This window comes from Tasmannia lanceolata, unplaced genomic scaffold (assembly GCF_043159265.1).
Source record: "Tasmannia lanceolata isolate RefF3 unplaced genomic scaffold, GAP_Taslan_0.1 ptg000015l, whole genome shotgun sequence".
Classification (NCBI taxonomy): domain Eukaryota; kingdom Viridiplantae; phylum Streptophyta; class Magnoliopsida; order Canellales; family Winteraceae; genus Tasmannia; species Tasmannia lanceolata.
Genome location: NW_027518692.1, coordinates 58,688,813 through 58,716,081, shown reverse-complemented (window position 1 = coordinate 58,716,081; position 27,269 = coordinate 58,688,813). Strand labels below are relative to the sequence as shown.

General features: G+C 37.8%; 1 protein-coding gene and 1 long non-coding RNA gene across 3 annotated transcripts; one reads left to right on the top strand and one right to left on the bottom strand.

Moving 5' to 3' along the window:
- The first annotated feature begins 2,843 nt into the window (after positions 1–2,843).
- On the top strand, positions 2,844–17,858 carry MDAR4 (monodehydroascorbate reductase 4). 2 transcript variants are annotated; one of them, XM_077397499.1, is made up of 7 exons: positions 2,844–3,097; positions 4,833–4,884; positions 7,204–7,248; positions 11,121–11,239; positions 14,522–14,741; positions 14,952–15,070; positions 17,059–17,858. In XM_077397499.1, exons 1-7 carry the CDS (start codon positions 2,978–2,980, stop codon positions 17,773–17,775), a joined length of 1,392 nt encoding a protein of 463 aa, XP_077253614.1. In that variant the 5' UTR covers positions 2,844–2,977; the 3' UTR covers positions 17,776–17,858. The 2 variants fall into 2 exon arrangements, with proteins under 2 accessions (XP_077253614.1, XP_077253613.1); XM_077397498.1 differs by having other exon boundaries at positions 2,849–3,097; positions 7,168–7,248.
- A 2,245-nt stretch (positions 17,859–20,103) lies between these two features.
- On the bottom strand, positions 20,104–27,268 carry LOC143892696 (uncharacterized). Its single transcript, XR_013255579.1, has 4 exons — positions 26,998–27,268; positions 26,542–26,674; positions 26,330–26,428; positions 20,104–20,430 (listed from the first exon to the last, which is right to left on the bottom strand). It is a non-coding gene; the product is annotated as an uncharacterized LOC143892696 (long non-coding RNA).
- Position 27,269: the final 1 nt, after the last annotated feature.

Below are 27,269 nucleotides of genomic sequence, written 5' to 3'. Positions count from 1 at the left end.
GTTTTTTTTCTCATATATGTATACTCAACAGAACACACTCTCTCTCTTCGACCGCACCTTTTTTCCAAACGGTTGAGCGCACACTTCTTTTCCTCTATATATATATATATATATATATATATATATATATGAAGTGGGTATTTCCCTCTTCACCCAAAAGCTAAGTCTTTCTTTAATGTTTTTAACTTTTGGAAGGCAACAAGCTTACAAGTAGAATTTTAGACCAAAGCCATCTTTGATCGATCAATGAGTAATGTTATGGATGGTCCTGATCCATTTTCACAAGTGTCATGTTCGACTCACACTATGATGAGGACAGATTGCATTTGATTATTCCTCATTAAATATCTTATGGATATTGCACGAGATTTTTTTTCCTTTTAAAAAAAAAATAAAAAAATAAAAAATACTTTTATGAAAGAGATTATTTCACTCCTATAAACATTTATTTCTTTTGTGCGGATAAATTGAATAAAGTTATGTGGTGAAGAGGGGCCTCCACTCCAATTCAGTCACATGGGATGTTAAGAAAGCTGACAAAATCAATGTGCTCGAAAACATCCAAGTTGATAGAGCCCCATCCTTCATTCATAACTCCAGCCTCACAACCTTTTATGCAACCACCAGCACATCTAGTTATTGAAAGCATAACCCAATCTTGCCCCTGAGCAATTTCACGGAATGCCATTTTGCGGCTCACTTTTGCTAGAGAGAACAACCACCTTAGATGAATTAAATGAATTAGACAAAATCTTCTAAAAGGTGAGGTGTGGTTGTTCTCTTCTGCAAAAGTGAGCTGCGAAATGGTTTTTTGCGAAATTAATTGTATATATATATATATATATATATATATATATAGAGAGAGAGAGAGAGAGAGAGAGAGAGAGAGAGAGAGAGAGAGAGAGAGAGAGAGAGAGAAAAAGAGAAGGTACTCCCTGGAGTAGATAACTTATCTACTCCCTACCTTAAAATAACAGTTGGTGCTACATTGTTTGGGTGATCCAAAGCATTCATTTGATGGGCCCTCATATAGATAGGGTGTGCCCAAAAAATCAGCTCGATAGGATCATCCTAACCCTATGAACTGTGGAGGCAAAAATGGACGTGTACAAACCTGCACAAATTTGTCCATTTTTTGCCCCCACAGTTCATAGGGTTAGGATGATCCTATCGAGCTGATTTTTTGGGCACACCCTATCTATGTGAGGGCCCGTCAAATGAATGCTTTGGATCACCCAAACAATGTGGCCCCAACTGTTATTTTAAGGTAGGGAGTAGATAAGTTATCTACTCCAGGGAGTACCTTCTCTTTTCTCATATATATATATATATATATATATATATATATATATATATATATATATATATATATATATATATATATATATATATATATATATATATATATATATATTAGAGGAATGCTAAGTTGAAGGGTAATCTAGCAAGAAGTTAGGGCACCCCATTGATCCATGCCACTCAACCACATTTGAATAATTAGAGAAGATATAAATGCAGTTGGGTGATGTCGTTCCAATGGGGTACCCCTGCGGCTATAGTTTTTGCAAGGGTGCCTTTTACTTTAGCATTCTATTCACCCCCTTTCTTCTTTGGGCCATCCCTCAGGTGTATTTATGACTTCTCTTTCTACACTAGAAGGGGCGGCCCAGGGCAAAAAGGGCGAATACATCATTTCCCTGTAAATAGAGAAATAATATTTGCACTCCCTTATTTTTATAATGACTCCTCACTTTACTAAATGGGATTGACATGTGAGGGCAGAGTGGAGAGGGCATGAGAAATCCCTAAAAATAGTGAAAAAAAATACCCCACTTCAAATTGTTTTTTCCCTGTTTTAAGGGGTTTTTCATGCTCCCTCACTCCCACCCTCTCGAGCCTCTCCCTCTCAGCCCATCTCTCCCTACTAATATTCCATGGAATATATTTTTCTTGCTTACCAAATATGTTTTTGTTGAAAAGAGAGAGTGGTTGTGTGAGAAAGTTTGGATGTGAGGAGATAAGAGAGCCTGATGAGAGTTTTTGGTGCCTGCTCGAAGGATCCAAAGTCGTTCTATTTAGTTAGTGCTAATGTATAGACCTTGATACTAGGCTCGATTATTCTATATTTTATTTAGGCTACTGATATTGGCACTACCAAGTTTTGGAGATTTGCTAAGGACCATCGCAAAAGGCATTTCACAGTGGGCTGTTGCATGAGAGAGCAGCCCCATAGGCTTACTTTTCAACAGATTTTGTCTTTCCTGCAGCTGAGGTGGCTGCTCTCACATGCAACAACTAGTTCGCGAAATGAATTTTGCGATGCTCCCTAGCAAATCCCTTTCCAAAAAAAGCCCTCGGAAGCAAATTAAGAAACAAAAAACAAATTGAGTTAGTGCAATTATAAAAACACATGGCAGTGTGAATATATGTAGCCATTATTTATCAGCAATGAGAAAAGAGAACTTATATGATGCCTGACCGTGAAATTATAAAAGGCGGAGAGAGGAAAAACCATCTGTCCCTTGATTTTTATCCAAGAGAAAGCCCTTTTTCTAACTGTTACTTGGTTCAATAACCAAGGCAGCATGTTTTGTCTCTACCCACCCTTTACATTCTCACGGTCCGGCATCGTATAATTTCTCATGAGGAAAATCATACCATACATACATAGATTAGAAAGACTGAAGGGCATTTCAGTAACTTCCCGAGAATCATATCTTCTAGCTATAACACCCACAGAAAACAACTTCAAATCATATCATGGGATATCTTCTGAAGAATAAATAATAATAATAAAAGAAAAGGATATGATTTTTTCGCCCCCACTAAGATAATGCGCCCCCCTGGACGCATTTTAACGACAAATCGCGCTACAAGTGAGCGAGTTATCCTAAAGGGCGGCGAAAAATCATCTTCCTAAAAGAAATCTCAACAAATATAAATACGGAGCTTCTTGGGGTTTGAGAAAAAGGGAGAAATGGGAAGAGCCTTCAGTTATGTGATTCTTGGGGGAGGAGTAGCAGCTGGTTATGCAGCTCTTGAATTCTCCAAAAGAGGAATTTTCCATGGAGACCTCTGTATAATCTCTGAAGAACCTGTAACATATCTCTCCTTATCTTTTTTTCTTCTTTTCCTTTCTTTGTTTTTTTTTTCTGTTTAAATCCATACTTTTTTGGGTACTTTTCATTTTGTTTTCTTGTAGGGTTTTTTTTTAGTTCCATGGATATCTAACCCACAAATTTTTTTAATTGCTTGTAGTTTGCCAATTTAGTTTTATTGTTTTCTAAGTCAATAACTTGTTTCTTCCTATATTTTCTGGGTATGTATTTGTAATTTATATGAACACTGTTTCTAGGGTTCATTTCTATTGTAACCAAAAAAATGTATCAGTTCAAATTCCTGGGTTTTGCTCCTAATTGATGAATTGGTGGGTTTCATGACTATAATTTCTGGAAAACCCAACAGTTCAATTTTGTGTTTGTGGGTTGTGGATTGAAATTAATGCATAAGTTCTTATAACTGTTTTTTGAGTTATTTAATGCTAGGAAATGTTAATTGAAGCTCATTGTTTTTTTTTTTTATGTTACTTCCCTGCTCATGTGGGAGATTAGCATTTTGTTGGCCTGTAGGAATAGGGTATAAGTTGCATGCTTCATGGTATTTTATCCCTCTATATTGTATTCCTCTTTTGTAACCTTTGCATATTAGCCAGCCTCGTGGTTTGGGATGTTTTAAGAACGATATATGCTAAAGTTGTTTCGATTCATGACTTAGCAAGGAGGAGATCGAATCATACACCAACAAGACCAATGTTTAAAACACCTGCATCAATCATTGATTCACCCAAGTCGACTTCGTTTTGGCCAATGTTTATGAACTCGGACTCTGATGAGAACTCGGCCAACATAAAATAAAAGGAAGTCAACTTGGGTGAGTCAATGGTTGTTGCATTCAAATTTCCATTAATTCAGGCAACTAAGGCTTGGATGAGATCTCCGCCGAGAGAAAACTGACTCAACTTGGATGAGTCAATGATTGACTCAGGGTGTTTTTAAACAGAGGTTTTGGCTCTACTGTCAATCATAAACTCCTTTCAATTGCCAGTCACATTAGTCAATTGAAAACTCGCCTCATCATTCATTGAATTGCCTGAGTTGACTTGGATTTACCTTAGCGAGTTCCTGGCCAAATATGAATTTTAAACATGCTCAGATAGATTGAAGCATTTGCATGCTTAGATAAAATGAATTTGCGCAGATGGATCTAGTGTCACAAGTTTAAAGACAATTCAAAACCAACAAAAGATTTTATCGTCTATGTTGTCCTCAAGTGTCCGGAACTTGTATAGTTTTCAATAAGTGTCTTGAATGAGTTGACATCAAATATTTTGACTGTGCATGCCATTGAATAGATTTTTTTTTTCCCAAAAAGAATGTAATGTATGCTGAAAATTAAGAGATTTCAGTCGGCCATATTTATGTTGCTATATCTTTTGGTGTAATTTTAGGTCCAGTATCAAATGCCTTGTATTAGCTAGATAGACATTTGTGCTTAGTTATTCTCCAATTTCATGGCATTGTCAGAGAAAATTAAGAGATTTCTGTCGGTCATATTTATGTTGCTATATCTTTTGGTGTAATTTTAGGTCCAGTATCAAATGCCTTGTATTAGCTTGAGAGACATTTGTGCTTAGTTATTCTCCAATTTCGTGGCATTGTCGGAAATGCATACTAAATGTATTTGTACCATTCATCATTCTTCCTTGGATTTGTTTATTGGTTTCCTTTGGCACCTGGTCTGAGCCTGACAAACTTTTGTTTTATTTCACGTAGGTGGTGCCTTATGAACGACCTGCATTGAGCAAAGGATTTTTGCTTCCAGAGGGTATCTTTTTATCTTGGAATAATGAGACTAATCACCCGCACAAAAACATTTAGAAAATTTATTCTTTTCTCCTATCTTAAATATTTCATGTTTCTTATTTGCAAAATATAATATCAAACACAAAATGTCTTCGAAGTGTTCTTAATTGATCTCTATCACATTGAATATATAATCTCAAACATGTTGGTAGGCATACTTAACGGTGAAGCATAAACTTCGATGTAGGTTTGTCTGGTATTATCTTGTTTCCATACGCTTTAAAATTGAAAATATTTTAGAAGCCAAGAATCGATATCATAAATAAAATGAGGATTTTACGTCTTCAAATTCACTTGGTATGCCTATATAGTTACCCTTACATTGGTGTGCGGCTGTACACAGATCTCAATACAATTGCTGGTATTTCAACTATCCCACAAATGCAGACTGATATACAACCTGTAGTATCATACAATATTTACATATGTGCCGCTGTACAAAAATGATACTATCACTAACAAAAGTTATCTTTTGTTTAGGGAACTTATGCAGCCAAATACATGACTTGAGTCCGTCGTGAGGATAAAATTTATTTTGTGGAAAATTTTCCCATTGCTTTCTTTTGGGTTTGTGAGGAAACTTTTTAAAATTAATAATCCTTTCCCTGTGAATCCACACAACAAGATGGACTGAAAAGCTCAATGATTTTTTTTTTCGTCAAATTTTCATCCCTCTCATTTTTCAATCCATCCTTTTAAATAAAAGAAAACCAACAAGACTCCTACTAGGACTTGGCACAGACCTGTTTTAGAACTTGATGACAATTAATGGAGTTTTACTATATCTAGGGAATAAAATCCTATTAGAACTGTACATCAATTGCTAATCAAACGAATAACTCAAAACAAACAAATAATCAAGGTCCTACTAATCATGGTCGACTCCTAGAATCCCTATGAAAGCAAATAAGACAAGGACGACCCCTTCAGTGTTGGATGTGAAATAAATGTATCCCATCACTGGATGTGCTCCCCTTTGGTTCCCCTCTTTGGTTGCTAATGAGGGATGGTTCCCATCATTCCCCTCCCCCCCTCCCGCGGTCTTTAAATGGATTCACAAAGCAAAGTACTTTGGCTAATCTACCTTGAAAGAAGACTCTTGCTGATGATCAATTGAAATGCATAACTCACACTTCCACTCAGTACCGCTCGGATCAATTTTGACGTTAGGCAATAAGAATGCATAACACGAATTCATCTCTCCAGTGTTGCCTCATTATTGACATGATCAATCTTATGGGTCTCCTTGGCTTTAATTTATGTCGCTTAGGAACTGATCGTTGAGCTTTTATTTGCACCTCCAGCTGCTTTATTCATTTGATCATCCTCAAGAATAAGGTCGAACACATGCCACCCTTCTTGTAGACATCCTACTGCCTCTTGAAGACATCAAAATATAATCTCCGATACCAACTGATGTAGGAAAACTTAAACGAGGATGCTATGATGCCAATTGACACAGGGCAGCTATGGGAATGTGGTAGTGATATCCAGAAAATGTAGGGACCTGCTGGAAATTATAGATCTTGCAGGAATTTAAGATTTACCAGCACACTCTTGTCTGGTGCAAACAGTTGTGTTTATTGTTTCACAACCATGACCGGCGGGTTTGAGACATCCTTGTGATGTGGCTGGCTTTAAACCTACATGTCATACATCTATTTTACTTGAGTATAGTCCTGGAAGTTTTATTTTTTGCCATTTTTGCCTTGTAACTCCAGTATGCGTTGCACAAGTTATACAAGCTGATGATTTTTCACTGTTCAAATCCTTCTGTTTCCTAGTGATGTGTCCATGGGGTCCTCATACCATTTTGTACTCCAATATTCTAACGTACATCAGTGTTCGTTTTTGAAAGAGAAAAAAAAAAAAAGCAAAAAAAAAAAATGCACATTCAGCTAGCTACATTCTAGAGGTAATCTATTTCTATCTTTTCACAGTTTGCCTAATTTAGATTAGAAATAATCTCTTACATTCTGGTCCTGACTCACAGCTTGCTCTGATTGTCAATATTATGCTGCATGCATTCAAACTGTCTTTTAGAGATATTCTTGTAGAAGTGGTACGTAAGGGTACCGGCTACGAGAAACTTTTGCACAGGAGTTTATTTATATTCATGCCATAAGCTAGAAAATTAATTGATTGTACTCCAAGACTTTAATTACTTCATGTCAGTGTCATTTTCCTTTTCTTTTGCATGTATGTTATTATACTGTGAATTTACTCTGTTTTGGGTGATTTGCAGCTCCTGCACGCCTTCCATCATTTCATACTTGTGTAGGTGCCAATGAGGAGAGGTTGACCCCAAAATGGTACAGGGAACATGGTAATCGTTTGTCATTAGCATGATTTTCCATCCCACTCTTGATATGTATAATGTAGCTTTTTTTATCTATATTAATGTTTAGAAATTAGTCATCATCCAACTTGTATGTAGAGGAAGAGCAGAGGAAGAGAAGAAAGAATAGGGAATATAATTTTTATAGAGGCTGAAGTCCAATCCCATGACATATTACTTTTATGAATAATGAGTTGTAAGTAATTACAACTAATGCCATTAGGGCCACCCTAAATGGGCTCTATCATAATATGATGAGTAAACACTCTATAACTTAAAAGAATTACACTGAAACTTCAATATAAATCTAACACAAACTACTTAACTCTTAACTTCTCCCTCAAGCTAGAGCATAGATGTCATGTGGTACATGTCCAACTTGGAACAAATAATTCCAAATTGAGTACACGCAAGTGTCTTCGTAAATATGTATTTCACCTGATATTTAGACCTCACATATGGAGTATATGTCAATTTGCTAGTGACCTTTTCACAAGCAAAGTGGCAATGTACTTCAATATGCTTAGTCTTATGAAACACTGAAATCCTAGCAATATAAGTAGCTGCTTGATTGTCAAAAAAAATTTCATCGGCTTGCAAACTTCAAATCTTAACTCTTTCCTTAAGTGTCTTTAGCCACATCAACTTACATGTGTGTACCATTGCTCTATACTCTGCATTTGCATTGGATTGTGCAACTACATTTTGCTTTTTGTTGCGTCAGTTAAGTTGATATTCTTCAACAGAAGTACAATGGCCCATTATCAAAAATTTATTCTAAGGCATCTTGTTGAATGCACATACTGCATTTGCATTGGATAGTCAACAGCAGTACAATTTTCTTTCCTTCATCTTCTTTTGACTCTCCTTCAGCATAACTTTTTTCCCCTAAAAGATCCAATCCCTTTTCTTTGTCCATCTTTCGTATTCATTGGAAAGCCTTGGGTTAGTTGGCAACTGCCACCACCCCTAGGGGTGTAAACGAGCCGAGCCGAACCGAGCTTGGCCAGGCTCGGCTCGGCTCGGCCAGGCTCGCGAGCCTTACTGAGCTCTGGTTATATTAAGTTCACACCCCTCATCTTCCCTAGACAGCCCTATTTAGTGTAATTTGACTATTTTTTTACACTATGGGGGGTGGTCCAAGTAACAAATGGGGTTCCAAAAATGAAGTGACATATTTTGCCTCCCCCTTTCACTCCATGGACAACCCTTTTAGTGTATATATTAATAGGGGTGTCAATTTTGGCTCGGGCTCGGAAGCTCGCTCGGGCTCGGCTCGAAAAAAGCTCGGCTCGAATCCTTAACGAGCCGAGCCCGAGTTAGGCCAGGCTCGGCTCGGCTCGGCTCGTTAAGGCTCGTGTGAAAAAACAAATACGAAATACGTAATGATGGTACAGAAACGAACGGCTGTGAAAAATCGAAAACCGTAATTGTCATAACTTTGCAGAAACGAACGGCTGTGAAAAATCGAAAACCGTAATTGTCATAACTTTGAAAACTTTTTGGTAATTTGTTATTAATTGTCATAACTTAGCACATTTTATTGGTAATGTTTTATTTCAAACTTTATAAAATCAGCTGTTTACCTTTTTATTGTAATCATTACGTTTTTTTCTTTTTTTATTTTATTGTAATCATTACGTTTTTTTCTTTTATTTGCTTTTGCTAGCGAGAGATGCGAAACTTTATAAAATCAGCGTATTTTACTTTTTATTTGTAATCATTACGTTTTTTTGAAATTTGCTTTTGCTAGTTACAGAGGCGAAACTTTATAACCGGCTCGTTAAAGCTCACGAGCGGCTCGCGAGCCTAGCCGAGCCTGACCGAGCCGAGCCGAGCCCGAGCCTGGTTCGAGCCCGAGCCAAGCTTTTGAACTTAATGAGCCGAGCCGAGCCTGGCCAAGCTCGGCTCGGCCCGGCTCGTTTACACCCCTATATATTAATATATAATATATATATTTAAATATATTAAATTCTTAACGAGCCTGGCCTAAATCGGGCTCGGCTCGTTAAGGATTCGAGCCGAGCTCGAGCGAGGTTCTGAGCCTGAGCCAAAATTGACACCCTTAACCACCCCCTTTACTTTTTGCTCCATGCCCTCCATTTTATCCTCCTTGGGAAGTTACATAACCCCTCTCTCTCCCTCTCTAAATGAAGACTCATTTCTTTATCACGCAAAAGTTCCTTATAGTTTTTTTGAATCTCCTTCTTAAATTTAGTTGTAGGATTTGTAAACACCCCTCTCTCTCTCTCTCTCTCTCTCTAATTGGTGATATGTTTGTGACCAATTTTATTTTAACCAAAGTTTTTTTTGTACTTTCTTCTTTTGAAAAAAAAAGCTTAACGATAGCATTAAAAACATCTAATTAAAGTTTTCAACATCAAGGATCCTGGATGTCTAGAGTAATGTGGGAAGAATTTGCACATTCTCTAAGATGAATCTCCACCTCACAGTAGATGTATACCCTTGACATATTGCAGGAAACAAGTAGCTGGGTGTCAAGCCTGCACATTTAACATTATTATCGTCCTTTTTTTCTGAATGGCAACATTATTATCATCTTAATCACTAAAATTGCGGAGCTCTTAGCTGATTCAGGAGCCTAATAAGTTGATCTTTCGGATAAGTTGATTTCTTTGACCATTAGTTGGACATTCTTTTTTACACTGTAGGAATTATGAGAATAGTGAATGGTGTGCATGTGGTAGAACAAGAAGAATATTTAATAGAACTGAAGTAAGGTGACAGGGTTAGACGCTGGTTATCCGTAATAAAAACCTCAGAAAGCACCTCACCAAAGCGGGCAGAGGGCTACAATGAACAACAGTATTAAACTGCAGTCCAACAGAGACGCATTATGAAGAGAATGTGGTGATCATGTCAGAAATGTGAAGAAAACTTCTGAGTATACTCTTTACTGAAATTTCAGGTTCATGCTCAGAAATTCCCTTCTGTAATATATGGAAGTTGATGTGAAAGATGATGGTATCCATACGCCTTGATACAAATACAATCTATACACATGTTTGTACAGATGATAAAGATGAGCACAACTGGTCAGCCATAGAGAATACTGTCATAGACCAAAAGCCTAACAATAGTGCGTAACCCCAATTGATTGGGGCTTAAATAGGGCAAGATGCAGGTAACACAGTGACATTTTGTTCTTCCCATTTTAGATAGTCATTGTGGGTGAATCAGCATCCATTAATGTTTGAATGTAGTCACTTAACGCTACAAAGACATCAGGATTTAGGGAGCCCAATTACTGCAGTTTTGCTTACAAATTTTTGAAACTTGGAATAGCGTGTTGGGAATCAGCTGCAGTGTGTCATAATGAAAAATGTGAAAAAGACAAAAGAAAGGGATGGAATTGTGATGTGGGGTTGTAGCGCATATATATGTATACTATCGGAATTATCTGTGAAGTAAAATGAATGAGCTGCAGAATTTTACCCATTTGACAGTAAGCACACATCTGTATGCATTTCCATCAAGTTGTAATAGTCATACATCTCTCAACTATTTTGATTTTTGCCTTTATGGACCTATATATATCTAATATGTCATTCCTGACGGTCATACATTCTTTGTATGTGTTATCGGTTAATCCTTTATTTGTTTTATTTTCTTTCAGATTGAACTAGTATAGTATTTGTGGCTAAAATGTTATTAGTATTTGTGGCTAAAAAGTCTTCTTGAAATTATATATATATTTTTTACTTATTTAACTAATTTGCTGATTGGGTAACAAAATTTGTTGATAGCCAGAAAGTTTAACTTTAATCCTTGGTTGAAACTGATATATATTTCTCCTCATTACAGCTTCTAACTATGAGAATCTCGGTCTTCCTTTCTAGGAATCGAACTGGTTCTTGGAACTCAAGTTAAGTCTGTTGATGTGAGGCGAATGACATTGCTGACGGCGACTGGAGAAACTATTAGTTATAAATTTCTTATCATAGCAACAGGCGCCCGGGTATTGATCTCTATCCGCACCTAATGATTTTTATAGATGTTTAATCATAAAGACCAAATTGAATAACATCTTATTTTGTACAAATGGTAACCAAATCCAAGGTTTGAAATTTCGGTTTCGGTATTGGTTTCGCCTGTGGCCGAAACCGAAATTTCAGTAGTAAAATTTCGGCCGAAATTCTGTAAAAAAGAATTTGTTAAAGGCTGAATTTATGCCAAAATTTTGGCCAAAAAATTAAATTTCGGAAAAAAATAAAAAATACCTGTGGCCGAATTTTCGGCCGAAATTTCAGCAAAATAAATAAATTTTGGAATATATATATATATATATATATATATATATATATATATATATATATATATATATATGAGGAAACAACTTATGGTGAGCTAGCTTGCCCAATCACATGGGTCCATAGTTGTAAATTCCGTTTCGTTTCGTTACAATTCCGGAACGAAATTCCAAAAATTTCGTTCCGGTGGAAATTTCGTTCCATTCCGGCCATTCCGGACGAAATTTTCCGAAATCCGGAATTTCGTCCGGAATGGACGAAATTCTCCATTCCGGCCGGAATCGTGCATAAGGGCTAGTTTGACTGGATTCCTGCTGCTTCTCTTTCCTCTCCTGTACTTCTCTACTTTCCTGTACTCGGTATTTACATGTAAACCATTTAAGTAAATGTCTTTACTATTTTATTGTCCATTTACTTAAGATTTACATGTAAATAACGGAATACCCCCCTTTTGGATTTATTAAAAATAGTTTCAACACCCAAATCTAAAAGGAAAAAAAGTCAACTCTCCAGTTCTAGTACAAAATTCAAAGAAAAATGGTCGGGTCAAAATTTTAACTTTCTTAACTTCCAAACGGTGGGGTATTTTTCAAATTTTAAAAATTCATAAAATCTATTTTGTCCAAACATTATTAAATCCCAAAAGTCCGGTAAAAAAATCTCATTATTTGGTCTCTAAAAATTATTCATCTTGTCAGGCACTGGTCAACACATTGGTAACAGACTTTTTTTTTCCTAATGAATGATGTATTGATACCTCATGTTATGAAATATGGAACTTAATCACGTACCCACGTACCCGTGTCGTGTCGTACCCGCACCCTGACACATATTTTGGACTATTTATTAGTTTTTCATCTTTTTCTATTGATTTTTTATTTTTTTGAATTTTTCTCATATTTTTTAATATATTTTTTGTGTGAACGAAAAGTTTCGACCGAAATGCACCGAAATGACCGAAATCCCACCGAAATTTCGTTTCGGTGGCCAAAACGAAATGGCGACCGAAACGGAATTTACAACTATGCATGGGTCCCACATTTTGGGGAGTGATCCAAACCATTCATTTGCAAGGCCTTATCATAGATAGGGGGTGTACCAAAAATCAGCTCCATAGGATCATCCTAACCCCTCCATTTGTGGAGGACAAAAATGGGGCAGATTTGTGTCTGTCCATTTTTGTCCTCCACAAATGGAGGGTTTAGGATGATCCTATGGAGCTGATTTTTGGTACACCCCCCATCTATGTAAGGGACTTTCCAATGAATGCTTTGGATCATCCTAACAAAGTGGGCCCCCATGTGATTGGGCAAGCTAGCTCACCATAAGTTTGGTGAGCTTAACAGTTTCCTCATATATATAAAAATTTTGGAATATATATATATATATATATATATATATGAGAGAACATTTCCTACACACTTTTGTAGGTAAGTTACCTACACACTAGCTTAAAATACAGTGGGGGCCCACATTTTTTGGGTGATCCAAACAATTCATTTGAATGGTCCTCACATAGATAGGGTGTCCACAAAAAATCAGATCCATAGGATCATCCCAACCCTACGATTTGTGGAGGTAAAATGGACGTGTATAAACCTTCACAAATTAGTCCATTTTTTGCCTCCATAGTTTGAATGGTTAGGATGATCCTATGGATCTGATTTTTTGTGGACACCCTATCTATGTGAGGACCATTCAAATGAATTGTTTGGATCACCCAAACAATGTGGGCCCCCAATGTATTTTAAGCTAGTGTGTAGGTAACTTACCTACACAAGTGTGTAGGAAATGTTCTCTCTATATATATATATATATATATATATATATATATAGAGAGAGAGAGAGAGAGAGAGAGAGAGAGAGAAAACATTTCCTACACACTTGTGTAGGTAAGTTGCCTACACACTAGCTTAAAATACAGTGGGGGCTCACATTGTTTGGGTGATCCAAACCATTCATTTGAATGGTCCTCACATAGATAGGGTGTCCACAAAAAATCAGATCCATAGGATCATCCCAACCATTCAAACTATGGAGGCAAAAAATGGACTAATTTGTGAAGGTTTATACACGTCCATTTTACCTCCACAAATCGTAGGGTTGGGATGATCCTATGGATCTGATTTTTTGTGGACACCCTATCTATGTGAGGACCATTCAAATGAATGGTTTGGATCACCCAAACAATGTGGGCCCCCACTGTATTTTAAGCTAGTGTGTAGGTAACTTACCTACACAAGTGTGTAGGAAATGTTTTCTCATATATATATATATATATATAGAGGAAAAGGAGTGTGCGGTCGACCGCACCAAACTCATGTGGGCCCACTTTGTTAGGATGATCCAAAAGCATTCATTTGAATGGCCCTTACATAGATGGGGTGTGTACAAAAAATCAGCTCCATAGAATCATCCTAACCCATCCAAAAGTGGAGGGAAAAATGGACAGACACTGTTTGCCACAAATATGCCCATCTTTGCCCTCCACTTTTGGAGGGGTTAGGATGATCCAATGGACCTGATTTTTTGTACACACCCTATCTATGATGAAGCCTTGCAAATGAATGGTTTTGATCAGCACAAAAAATGTGGGACCCATGTGTTTGGGCCCTCGACCGCACCTAAGCTTAGGTGCAGTCGACCGCACAATCTTATTCCTCATATATATATATATGGCCGAATTTTAGGCCAAAATTTCGACCTAAATTTTTCCGAAATTTAAAACCATGATCAAATCTTGTGGAATCTCATTGGCTGTGACTTCAATATATATATATATATATATATATATATATATATATATATAGGGCCCTCGACCGCACCTAAGCTTAGGTGCAGTCGACCGCACAATCTTATTCCTCATACATATATATATATGGCCGAATTTTAGGCCAAAATTTCGACCTAAATTTTTCTGAAATTTAAAACCATGATCAAATCTTGTGGAATCTCATTGGCTGTGACTTCAATACCTGTGTTGTGGATAGGCTTTGAAGCTTGAAGAATTTGGAGTGACCGGATCAGATGCCGAAAACGTATGCTATTTACGAAATTTGGCCGATGCTACTAGGCTTGTCAATGTGATGCAATCTTGTGTTGGTGGGAATGCTGTTGTCATTGGTGGTGGCTACATAGGCATGGAGTGCGCTGCTTCTTTGGTGATAAATAAAATAAAGGTCACTATGGTCTTTCCGGAGGAACATTGCAGTAAGTATGAGTTTTCTGGTGCATTTGATTCTTCCAGTGTTGTGTTTTTATAAGGCTATAGTGGTTGTTTCTCACTAACACGACTTTGCTGTATGCTAATATGCTGTCTAGCTCACATGATTGGTCTAATGAATGGTGTTTCTATACTCTGATGCCATATCAGATAAAAATTCCTGTTCTGAATTGCATGAATACTCTTGATTTCTCCAGTGGCTCGTTTATTTACACCCAAGATCGCAGATTTCTATGAAAATTACTACAAGTCGAAGGGAGTGAAGTTTGTTAAGGGAACCGTCTTGTCATCGTTTGAGATCAATTCAGAGGGGAAGGTAACTCATTATGCTATCATACGTTGGTACTTTGATTGTTACTCAATTTGTCGACTCATCATGGTGCTTTCTCTTGATCGGGGTGGCTTCTTGCCTCGGGTGGTTAAGTTGGCATCTGATCATCTTCTAATTCAATTCTTAGAGTTGACATCTACCTGCACAGAAATGGTAAGGGTCAAATGATGAATACATCAGTGAAGATTCAAACCTGTCACTCAAGAAGCACACACCCATGTCGGCGTCAAGCACATCAACCCTGGGAACCCAAGCCGCTGACACGTCCCTACAATTATATCATAATGTCCAGACTCCAGATATTACATATAATAACATAGTCCTAAATTTTGTGAAGATTCAAATACGTAAAACTATACAAATTGGTACATATTTGAAGGCATAAAAACAAGAACAAAGATAAATTAAATTTAGGTTCTTGCTTCTTGCTAATGGCCATTACAACATGTGTAAATTAAATTTAGGCTCTGGCTTCTTGCTAATGGCCATGTCAACATGTGCCTGGGACGCGCTGTTACATAAAAATCTGACTACAAGCTTAGAAGATACCTAAACACTAAGTGAATGTTATAATAGGATATTGATCGTAACTTAATGTTCTGTTCATGAGGTTATATTACACACTAACATAAGTGAATGTTTAGGAACACATTGCATATCAAGCTGGAAGATAAAAAAATTTAGTACTCTAGAAGTGTTAATACAGATAAAACTGTTGGAAAACATGTGTAGAAGAGTTCTACAAAAAGTTGATAGGGTTTTTTTCACATCCTCACAATCTCAAGAAATCAAACCCAGCTGCTTTAGTTTTGGTACCAACTATTAAGAAGTGTTTTCCCCTTCTTGCTGCATCAAAAACTAAATACACGCTTCTGACGAAAAAATGAGCAGTTTTAGTAAGATTTGTTATATGAATGAATACCTTTACGCTTTGCAGAGAAGTAAGGTGCCATTCTAGGATTCCATTTCCTAGTACCATGACCAAAATGAACTGTTCACCCAAAAAGATTGAACTGAACCTGGAAGTATGTTAAAAGGTGTGTGTGTGTGTGTGTTGGGGGTTGCCGGGGAGGAGGGGGGGGGGAAGAGGAACTGAACCTGGAAGTATGTTAAAAGGTGTGTGTGTTGGGTTGGGGGGGCGGAATTAGGAAAATGTTCTTTTTAATTATTGTAAGCATACTTTTCTCAAAATGTAACAAAGATCATGCATTTTTCTGTACAAATATTTATGCATTCACAAATCATTTCGACACTGCTAACTTAGGGGACGGCTTAATGTATTTTTCTCTTTTTTGGTATTATTTATATACTATTCACCATTTTCAAAAATAAAATAAAATTATATACTATTCAGTTAAGTCCAGTGTATTTCTATATAGGTATACGCATTTTTCTCTATCTTATATGAACTGATATTTGTATGTTTGTATATCTTTCAATATTATTGTATGGCTGTATCGGCACATCAATTCCAGGGGTGTTAGATCTTCATGTTGTGTCTGACTCTAACACCAACGTGTGTCTGTTTGTTTGTAAGTTGTGTAGCATATTCATGATGAGCCAGTGTTTAAAAACTCAGAATCAAACAAGAAATCAGCCAAGGTAAAACCAAGTCAACTCTGGCGAGTCGATGATTGAGTCGGGGAGTTTTAAACAGTGAACCAAGCATTGTTGGATTCCATGGCTATGCATGGTTTTAAAATTCGGCCGGATTTCGGATTTCGGTTTGCATTTCGGCCGAAATTTGGTCATTTTGACCGAACTTGTAAAAATTTTACAATTTCAGCCAAAATGACCGAAATTTGAAATAAAAAATCGGTTTAGGTAGGGACCAAAACCGAAACCGACCGAAATTTGGAAAAAAAAATCGGTTTAGGTAGGAACAAAACCGAAACCAAAATTTAAATCCATGGTTACAACAGCTTCACTCACGTATCATCAACGAATTCTGATTTTTTCTGCTCTCTTTATAGGTGATGGCTGTGATTCTTAGGGATGGGACACGGCTGCCTACAGATATGGTTGTGGTGGGGATCGGCATCCGTGCAAACACGGGTCTGTTCGAGGGTCAGCTTGCTTTGGAGAAGGGCGGTATCAAAGTGAATGGACGGTTGCAAACAAGCAACAGCTCAGTCTACGCCGTTGGAGATGTCGCTGCATTCCCAGTTAAACTCTTTGGTGAGATTCGTAGGCTTGAGCATGTCGACTCAGCTCGAAAGTCTGCAAGACACGCCGTTGCCGCGATAATGGCACCGGAGAAGACGGGGGACTTTGATTATCTTCCCTTCTTTTACTCCAGAGTCTTCGCATTGTCCTGGCAGTTCTATGGGGACAGTGTAGGTGAAGTTGTACATTATGGTGACTTTTCAGGAGGGACATTTGGAGCATACTGGGTGAATAAAGGTCAGATTGTGGGGGCTTTTCTAGAGGGTGGTAGTAAAGAGGAGTATGAGGCCATAGCCAAGATTACCAGACTCAAGCCACTGGTTGAAGATATGGCTGAATTGGAAAGTCAAGGATTGAATTTCGCAGCGAGGGTCAGTCAGCAACCGCCACCTGTCATCGTTTCGGATGCTGGCCTTGTTGTGGAAAGGCCGTTATATTCGTGGCATTCGACAGCTGGAGTTATCGTGGCTGCGTCAATCGTTGCATTTGCTTATTGGTATGGGAGGCGGCGCAGAAGGTGGTGAGAGTCTTGCCATGGATGATATAGAAGTTGGGTAAGCACAGTAAAATTCTCTCTCTCTCTCTCTCTCTCTCTCTCTCTCTGATATTGTTGCCTTTGTATTCTTTACATTATAGAAATACGGGTATAGTGATGATTGAAAATTGTCATGGTTCCTATGCTTAGGTATTCTTAGTTTGGTGCAGAGAAAGGTCAGACCTTTAAGGAATGAGGAATGCTTCAGTAGGGCGTCCACTACAGTTAGACCTGGCAAACGGGTGGGCAGGGTCGGGTCAGGTTCACCCATCCCATACGGATTAGTAGGGTGGTACAGGAATTTTACAGGTCACAATTTGGTGAACCCGGACCCCACCCGTACGGACTGGGTGGACCCGCGGGTCAGCAAGTTTTTTTTTTTTGGCTGTTGTTTTTATTCCCACACTATAATAGAATGATCGAAACCGTCCTTGTGATGGGCCATGATGTAAACAGGTTGTGCCCAAAAAATCATTTCCATAGGATGATCCTAGCCCTCTGATCTATGGAGGAATTGCATATTATTATTTATGGAAACCTGTATAGACCGGAGGGCTAGGATCATCCTATGGAAATGATTTATGGGGCACAACCTATTTTATGTTGTGTTCCTCACATGGATGGTTTAGATCATCCTTTGATGTGGTCCGTAGAGTACTTTCTGAAAAAAAAAATACAGGACTATAAGTAGGGGTGGCAATGGTTCGGTTTCGGTTCGGTTTGACCCCCAAACCGAACTGAAATTTGAATCTGTTTCGTTTAACCAAACCGAACTTTCGGCTCGGTTTCAGTTCGTTTCCGCCAATTTTGCGACCCCTTACTCATAATCATTAAAAATCTTCAATTTCGGTTCGGTTTGAAAGCCAAACCAAACTGAACCGAAATTTGACCAAACCGAAACTGAATTTTCGGTTCGGTTTCAGCTCAGTTTCGGTCCGGTTCGGCCAATTTTGCCACCACCAACTATAAAGGGGCTTACACCATATAAAATCTCGGTTGTTTGGGTTTTTACTGTCACCTGCGGGTCCACCCAGCCCAGTTTTGATGGGACCCGTACGGGCCGGGTCAAATTTCAACGGGTCAATTCTTGCCAGGTCTAACTGCAGCACAGTGGGACCCACCTTCGAATGATCTGAACTGTTCACTTAATAGGCCTTGCTTTGCTTTGGATCTCTCTGACCGAAAAATCAAGACAATCATTAGGTTAAACATGAGCAGGTAAACATTTTGTATAGCCAATTGTTCCCATTCAACCACTGAAAATGCAGATTATTAGATATTAGGATTGCATGATTGCCGTCATTATTGGGCCATCAGAGATCTCAATCGAAAAACCAGAGACTTAGGATGTATTTTTCATCACTCTCTATCAATGGTCTAGAATCCAAAAATGAGAGTGGGACCAAGGGTGATTTGCCGGATTTCAATCGCCCTACACATGAAAGTGGGTCCATACTGTACGTGATCTAGTTTCTCAAAACAAAAGAGATGTCTCAACAGATCTTTCCAAATAATTCAAAAATTAAAAATTAAAAAAAATCCATGGTGAAGATACTTTGAAAAATCTTTTTAACACGAGCATTGTTTTCATTAGAAAAAAATGATCTTTTACGCATAAAACCACTATGGGTTCGTTGCAAGAAAGTTGGGTTTGACTGGTGCGTAAAAGTGAAATTAACCGCGTATAAAATCTATACCGGTGCCTCTTAGTGGCAGATATGATGTCTGTCCATTTTTTCCTTTTTTCCCCTCCACCGTGGGATGGGTTAGGATCATCCTACGGAGGTAAGGAACTTTCAAATGAATGGTTTGGATCACCCAAACAATATGAGCCCCCACTGTATTTAACCCGACCAAGTAGATAAGCTTAGCTACAAGACCGAGTAGCAACACTTTTCCAAATTAAATGACATTACTATTAGATTATTATTATTTGAATAGCTTAAATGACATTATAATATGGAGAAAGACCATACAGAGAGACACTTTCACGATCAATTGTAAAAGGCAATGTTGAGGTCCCACATGGATAGGTATGTATGTAAAATCAGGACTGCTGATCTTGTAAAATAACAGGAAGGAAACCCGCATGGTCTTGTCCATTCGATAGAAAAATAAACGGTTATCATTTATCGGCAAAACCCTAAATGTGGTTTGACGGATCAAGGGCCTTGGATCATTCGTTCAAGGTGTTTTCATTGAAATTAGTACAACTTGTATTAATGCTAGCCATTGATTGGAAAAGTAGTAAAAGAAGTGGCCATGCATGCATATATTTGAAGGTACAAATTGTAATGCAAAGGGCAAAACAAATCAATGCCCAGAAAGGAAACATTGTACAATGAAACAAGAAATATTCAACATTGTGATATTTTTACACAGTAGGAAATATTATATTCAAGAAGTCAAGGGAAACAAATGGTTACAAGTTCAAAGACCATCGATTATTATAACAAAATACAAACGTATATAATTCTCCTAAACAGATTTTACATACATGTTCAAGCATCAACTGGTGCAGACTCGACCTTCCTCGCTCCCAACCTCGCCTTCTTTGCTTCAGTCTTTGACAGGTGCCTTGATCGCATCTTCTGCAAGCATGCTGCAATAAACCATCTCTGGATGGAGGTGTTTTGCAATCTCTCTGCAATATTAAAGGAATCTGTGCATTAGAAAGGAAGAAAATGAATCATGTTAAGAATAAAGCAATAATAATCTGCCACATTTTCCTCCCTCCCTCTTCCATTTCAACAAGACACTTGATCATGTCAAAAGTGGCAAAGGTGACCGAAATACCTTCAAGATTAAATGCTTGATATTACTAGTTATTCTATATCCAGAGGAAAATCCAGTTAGTAAGATATTGATCTATTGATTGGCTTCCCTGTCTCCGGGGGTATCTATTCTTTTCTTACTATTTTCTTTACTATATACCTTGTTTTGACCTTATCGCACTGTATTATTTAATAACCCAAGAAATCCCTAGGCTTTTGATGTGCAAAATTTATTGCTTTCGTAAGAAACACAATCCCACCTTGCTATTGACCGTTTAATATAATTTCAGAAGTAATTTTCATCACGAAGCACGATTTTAAAGTTCGACCGACGAGTCAGTTTTAGCCAACAAGTGTCAACTTCCAAGGGGACGTCCAGACCAAAGTCTAAAGTTGGATTCCTTGCATATGCACCAACATAACAAGGAAAAACTATATGATTCGAGAAATATTAATGCACATTCCACAAATAAGAGTTGAAGAGCAAAAGAAATGATATGATCATCGCATTTTTAACATGTGAAACATCTATGCTTAGATTGAACCTTATTGTTCCAAACACAACGCATGTGAAACATCTATGCTTATATTGAACCTTATTGTTCCAAACATGAAGGACAACGCATGTCACTAGATGCATGATTTTGTTAAAACCATTATAGATTATTATCTTGCTCGTGTGATGGTTTATAGGTGTGTATTTGTTCTCTTTTTCTTTTCTTTTTCTTTTTTTTGAATGGGTGTGTATTTGTTCTTATTCTAGCATTTCTTGAAGTTTCATATTAAATTTCTATTGTTTCCATGGACTTTCAACTTTCATGAATTTTTACAAGATTTCCATGGACTACAATAAACTTTCATAGAAATCTTCCACTTCCATGGGTATCGAAGGTCGGACCGAAGCATAAGCTTGATTCCTTGTCTTGAGACCTGCTCACTCCCTGGAACAACCAAGATTCATTGTAGCTATGAGCTTGAAGGGAAAAGGGTGAGAGGAATCTGGAGTCAGTTTAATCGTGAATTCTTACCATTGCAAATTTAGTCCCCCGTATGGCAAAGATCAGGAAAGGAGGTTCAGATGGAGCTTAGATTATATGCACAACAAGAATCAACTCAACTCAACAAAGCCTTTGCCCCAAACTAGTTGGGGTCGGCTAAATGAATCCTTTAGAAAAAATTCATGAAGAAGGTAAAAGGTATCTACCCAGCTCTAATCCTGATTCTAGTTGCGTTCTTCTAAGTGGATCATATTCTTCCATTCTATCCTATCCAAGGTCATGTTCTCTGTTATGTTCCTAGCTATCAAGTCTTTCCTCAATATTTCTACCCAAGTTATTTTCGGTCTACCCCTACCTCTTTACTCCAACAATTTGGCACGAGTCGCCTCTTCTCACCTGAGCATCCAAAGGCCTACGTTGGATATGTCCAAACCATCCTAAGTGGTGCTCTCTCATCTTCTCCTCAATTCGAGCCACCCCCACCTTTTTGCAAATGTCTTCATTTTTAATTCTATCTAGCCTTGTTTGGCCGCACATCCATCTAAGCATTCGCATCTCCGCTACACTCATCTCATGCACATGCTGCTTCTTGGTGGCCAAACATTCTGAGCCGTACAGCATGGCTGGCCTCACAGCTGTCTTATAAAACTTTCCCTTCAACTTGGTAGGGATTTTACGGTCGCACAGAACTCCTGAGGCAAGCTTCCACTTCAACCAACCTGCTCTTATTCTATGGTTAACATCATCTTCAATCTCTCCTTCCTTATGTAGAATGGAACCAAGATAGCGAAAGATATCCCTCTTAGGTACCTCCTGTCCAGTCATATTTACTACATCCTCGTCCCGCCTCCTTACATTACTAAAGTTGCATTCCATATATTCTGTCTTAGTCCTACTCAGTCTAAAACCTATAGATTCCAAAGTAGTTCTCCATAACTCTAATTTAGCATTTACTCCTGCTTTGGTTTCGTCGATTAATACTATGGCATCTGCAAATAAATATACACCACGTCACCTCATCCTGGATACCCTCCGTAAGCTCATCCATAACTAGCGTAAAAAAATAAGGCTTAGAGTTGATCCTTGCTGCAGTCCTATTGTAATTGGAAACTCACTAGACGTTCCATTCGTGGTTCTGACACTAGTTACTGCTCCATCGTACATATCCTTAATCACATCAACATATTTAGTAGGCACTTTTTTCCTTTCAAGGATCCACCACATAACACTCCTGGGAACCCTATCAGACGCTTTCTCCAAATCAATGAAAACCTTATGAAGGTCCTTTTTATTTTCTCTAAATCTCCCTATTAACTATCTAATCAAGAAGATAGCTTCCATAGTCGATCGTCCGGGCATGAAGCCAAACTGATTCTCTGACGCCTTAGTCTCTTTTCTTAATCTATGCTCAATTACCCTCTCCCAAAGCTTCATGGTGTGACTCATTAGCTTAATTCCCCGGTAATTGGTGCAACTCTGAATATCCCCTTTATTCTTATAAATAGGTACTAATGTACCCTTCCTCCACTTATCAGGCATCTTCTTAATCTTCAAAATATTGTTAAATAATCTAGTTAACCAAACCAAACCCACATCACCCAAGCATCTCCAAGTCTCAATAGGACAACAAGAATGATGCATATTTTTCTTCTTGTTTTTTTTTTTTTTAAAAAAAGGACTATTAGAAAGTGAAGAAAATTATTTTATAGGTGCATCATGGGTACAACATTTACTTTGACTATTGAAATGTCTAGCTGAAATGGTAGAGACGGGTGGGACTAAGGAGGATGACGGTGGCATAAGCAGGGAGGAGTATGAAGCTAATGCATTGGTGACAAAACATAGGCTATAAATCTAACTATGGCTAGTATTGGCTTGGAAGTGGTACTAGAAAATGGATTAGGGTAATGGGTAAAGGGGCAGGTTCTGTAAAGGGTATAGAAATATGAGGAAAAAGCTGCGAATTATATGGGGGAAAAGAAAACAATGGTGAAAGGAATCAAAGGGGAAGAGGAATATGTGATAAGTGTGTGGAAATATGAAGAAAGAAAATCGTATATAAGAGTGGGAGTGCCGGGTTTCAAAATCCAAGACAAACATAGCCTCGATCAGTTTTAGACTCACAATCTCAAAATCCAAAACAAACAGGGCCTCAAAATCGGTTTTAGACTCACAATCGATTCTCAAAATCCAAAACAAATAGGGCCTAACTGCGTAGGTGTGCTTATTCTAGCATTTCAAAAAGTTTCACCTTAAATTTCCATTTTTTGCATGCATTTTCATAACCGACACCAAGAAGTTCCTACTTTCATGGCGACTGATGCATACTGAAACTTACATTTAAAACATTAGATCTCGCAAAGGGTGTGTCTTTTGGAAAAGAATGCAAGTACGCAACACGATTTATATAATGGTGGATGAACATGAGAAATTCGATGTTAGAGATTTTGCTTTGCAAGATCCTAATTGTTAAAGTATAAAAAATAACACCATCTCCACTAATCCTAATTGTTAAAGCATAAAAAATAACACCATCTCCACTAATCAAGATAACCAATCGCACAACAATCCGAATGATCAACTCAGCCAATCCTGTAGTCTTAAATTTCTACCCAAACCGACACAAACGACTGATTTTTTTTTTGTTTGTTTCTATCCCAACTGAAATGCATGTTGAAACCAAAATCATAAGTACTAGTAGTATAATATACTTAGTATAAAAAAGGGCCGCCCAGTGCACGAGGCTCCCGCCATTGGGGGTCTGGGGAGGGCTAGATGTATGCAACCTTACCCCTGCTTTGCAGAGAGGCTGTTTCCGTGACTCGAACTCGTGACCACAAGGTCACAGTGGTATAATATACTTATTATGTGTTACATAATTATGTTTATACGAATTGCATATGAAATGTGGTAAATATTATATATATATATATATATATATAGAGAGAGAGAGAGAGAGAGAGAGAGATGTGAAATTTTATATATACGCATGTCTGATAATGTTCGATGTTATACCGTTATGGGTGGTTGTTTTGCTTATGTTATAGTTTTTGAGTCTCTTAATTTAGCACTTAATGAAGTTTCATCTTAAATATCCATTATTTGCATATGTTTCCATATGCTTTTGAAATTTTATAGGGTTTCTACGAAAATTCCCATCCGAAGCCAACATATTTCCATTTCCATCATGACCGAAACCGAAACTTGAAACCTTACCCAATCCAACAGTTTGTGATAACAATTTATTCACTGTGTTTCAGATACAGGAGGGGCATTTTATGTCATGTGCCTGAGGCAAGGAGGGAGTTCCCATATTAAGGTCTTAGTCCATTAGTGGAAACTTCAATCAAGTGGGATAACAACGAGATCACTTTCAATCTTTGCAGAATTAATTTCAAGATCACTTTCAATCTTTGCAGAATTAATTTTTCACAATTTCAAGAAAGCACATGTAATTTGACGGGCATTCACTACCTATAACTTTTAGGATTGGCCATGCTTTGGTCACTGGAATACATCAATTTCTACACGCTTCCACACAGCACATTCAATTGCAATTTATGATGTGGCAAATTTGAACAATTAACGAGTGACTAAATTTTAAGCGACTCGCGAATGGAGCCACAATCGACTCATGAGGAATACATGTTTCCCTTGCATCTCTCCACCATATTGAGAAGATTTATGATAAATTGCTGGCTCTCAATATTTTGAAATCAAAATTGTGCAAGGTGATCAAATAGATATATGGTGGGAAGGATATTCCTACATCTAATAATCGATGAAGAAGCCGTTTTTAAGTGATCTGGCTCCAACCGAGACCTACATTTTTCTGTAACACTAATAAGATTTTATGGGCAAATAAGAAAGATGCCAGCTCACAAATTGGCCAACCTTTGGGCTTCTCTATGAGATTCCTTTCAAACCAAGCAACAAGGTGCCTATGAGAACACAATCCTACTACATCCAACCAATAAAGTTTGGATAGATGTATAGTATATGCAAAATAACGAGGGCGAAAAGGCTCCAATGTAATGAAAAGTTGAACATGTGAAGAGAAGGTATTGCCATGGCTAAGACTCAGCGGCTACTTATTCGAATTCAATATTGAATAAAGAGACAGTTAAATATTCCCTCTGTTGAGTACATACCATGCAAACTGCATCCATTTGCCAACTTAAAATGATTGCACAACAGAAGAAATTGACACTACTGTCCATAGGATTTCAAACAGGAATTCATTTTAAGGAAGTCACAGTACACCCATATGAGTCGGGTTGGGTTTTGGGTCGTTTTTCTTTAAACCCGGCCCTACCCAAGATTGAGTTGGGTTTTCCAATTTAAAACCCGGCCCTACGCAAGACCCATGACTTCTAAACCCGACTCATGTTATTTTTGGGTCGGGTGGATGCGGGTTGGGCAAGTTGCAACCGCCCTACTGATTGGTTTCCACTTTAATCCTCTGCTTGTTAGAATGATTAGTTATTTGAATCGAATATTTTGACTGGTTTTAATTTCAACCATAACTTGATTTTCTATTCATGTGTGCATGGATATATGTTAATGGGTTTAATATCGGTTTTGGATGTTGTAAAATCTATTGATGGACCATTTTTACGAAATCATGTTCCTCCGGGATTTATTCTTGGATTTTATTCTTCATTTCTCTGTTTCTATCATTGGAATTTTGGTGTTATCTATGACTCCTTCATTTTTTTTAACCATTGAAATTAACATAACAAAATCCATTAACCTTTAGAAGACAACATACCTCTTTCAAAATTTTATGCAATTCAACTTTAGCCTCGGTGATGTGATCCCGATCGCTGCTGCCTACTACGAATATCAGGGCATGGGCCTTTGCGAAAGCCTGTAGAGGAAATACTATTAAATATTCATTAATAATCACAAAACTAAAAAGGAATGTACAAAGTCTAGTCAATAAAAAGCCTAACAATGACAGATAAAGACTCTAGTTATTACCTTTGGGTGACCACCACCAATGCTCCCAAGTGTAAATTTGGCAGTCGTGAATTCCACAACTCTAGTTATTCAGAACTATTAGGCCTTCCCTTCTTTTTGAAGGCTGTTACAATTCCCAAGATGCCCTCAATAACTATTCAGAAAAGTGGGTAATTGTTATAAATCAAGAGATCTCAATCTCCAAAAAAGAAGAAGATCAAACTATCTTTCAAAACCATCATTAAAAAACGTCAACCTTGAAAATTCAATATAAAATCTATCACTAGTGCTTGTATGAGCGATGTGTATGAGCTAAACCAAACGTCATGTTCATGACAGCGGAACATGACAGCCATGAATGTGTGTATGAAGCTAAAAGAAATGTCAACCTTGAAAATTCAATATAAATCTCTCACTAGAGCAGACCTATGAAAATCCTTTAGATGTATATGAAGCTAAAAGGAAACGTCGTCCTACCTTGAAAACTGGAAATACAGGCAATCAGCCTTGACATGCTGTCGTCCAAGACATCCCTCGAGCCTTACTCAAAGCTGAACCTCCCAAGGCTTTCTCTCAACGTTGGCTGAGAGCCAAAAGATTCCTTCGTTCAGCCCCTCCGCATTGTCTGCATAATAGTTCTGAATATGGCATCTCGTAATACTGAGCTCACCAAGTCCAAGCAAGTCTCCTATGGTCATCGCAGTCATTTCATCTTGGCAATCTCGGTGCCTGTTGACTAACACCAACAA

What these genes read in the sequence shown, in the direction of transcription:
- MDAR4 (XM_077397498.1), top strand. Translation starts at nt 2,978, where the DNA reads ATGGGAAGAGCCTTCAGTTATGTGATTCTTGGGGGAGGAGTAGCAGCT. An exon ending in AAAATGGTACAGGGAACATG is followed by an intron (nt 7,249 to 11,120) that starts GTAATCGTTTGT and finishes CTTCCTTTCTAG; the next exon opens with GAATCGAACTGGTTCTTGGA. An exon ending in TCATAGCAACAGGCGCCCGG is followed by an intron (nt 11,240 to 14,521) that starts GTATTGATCTCT and finishes TGTTGTGGATAG; the next exon opens with GCTTTGAAGCTTGAAGAATT.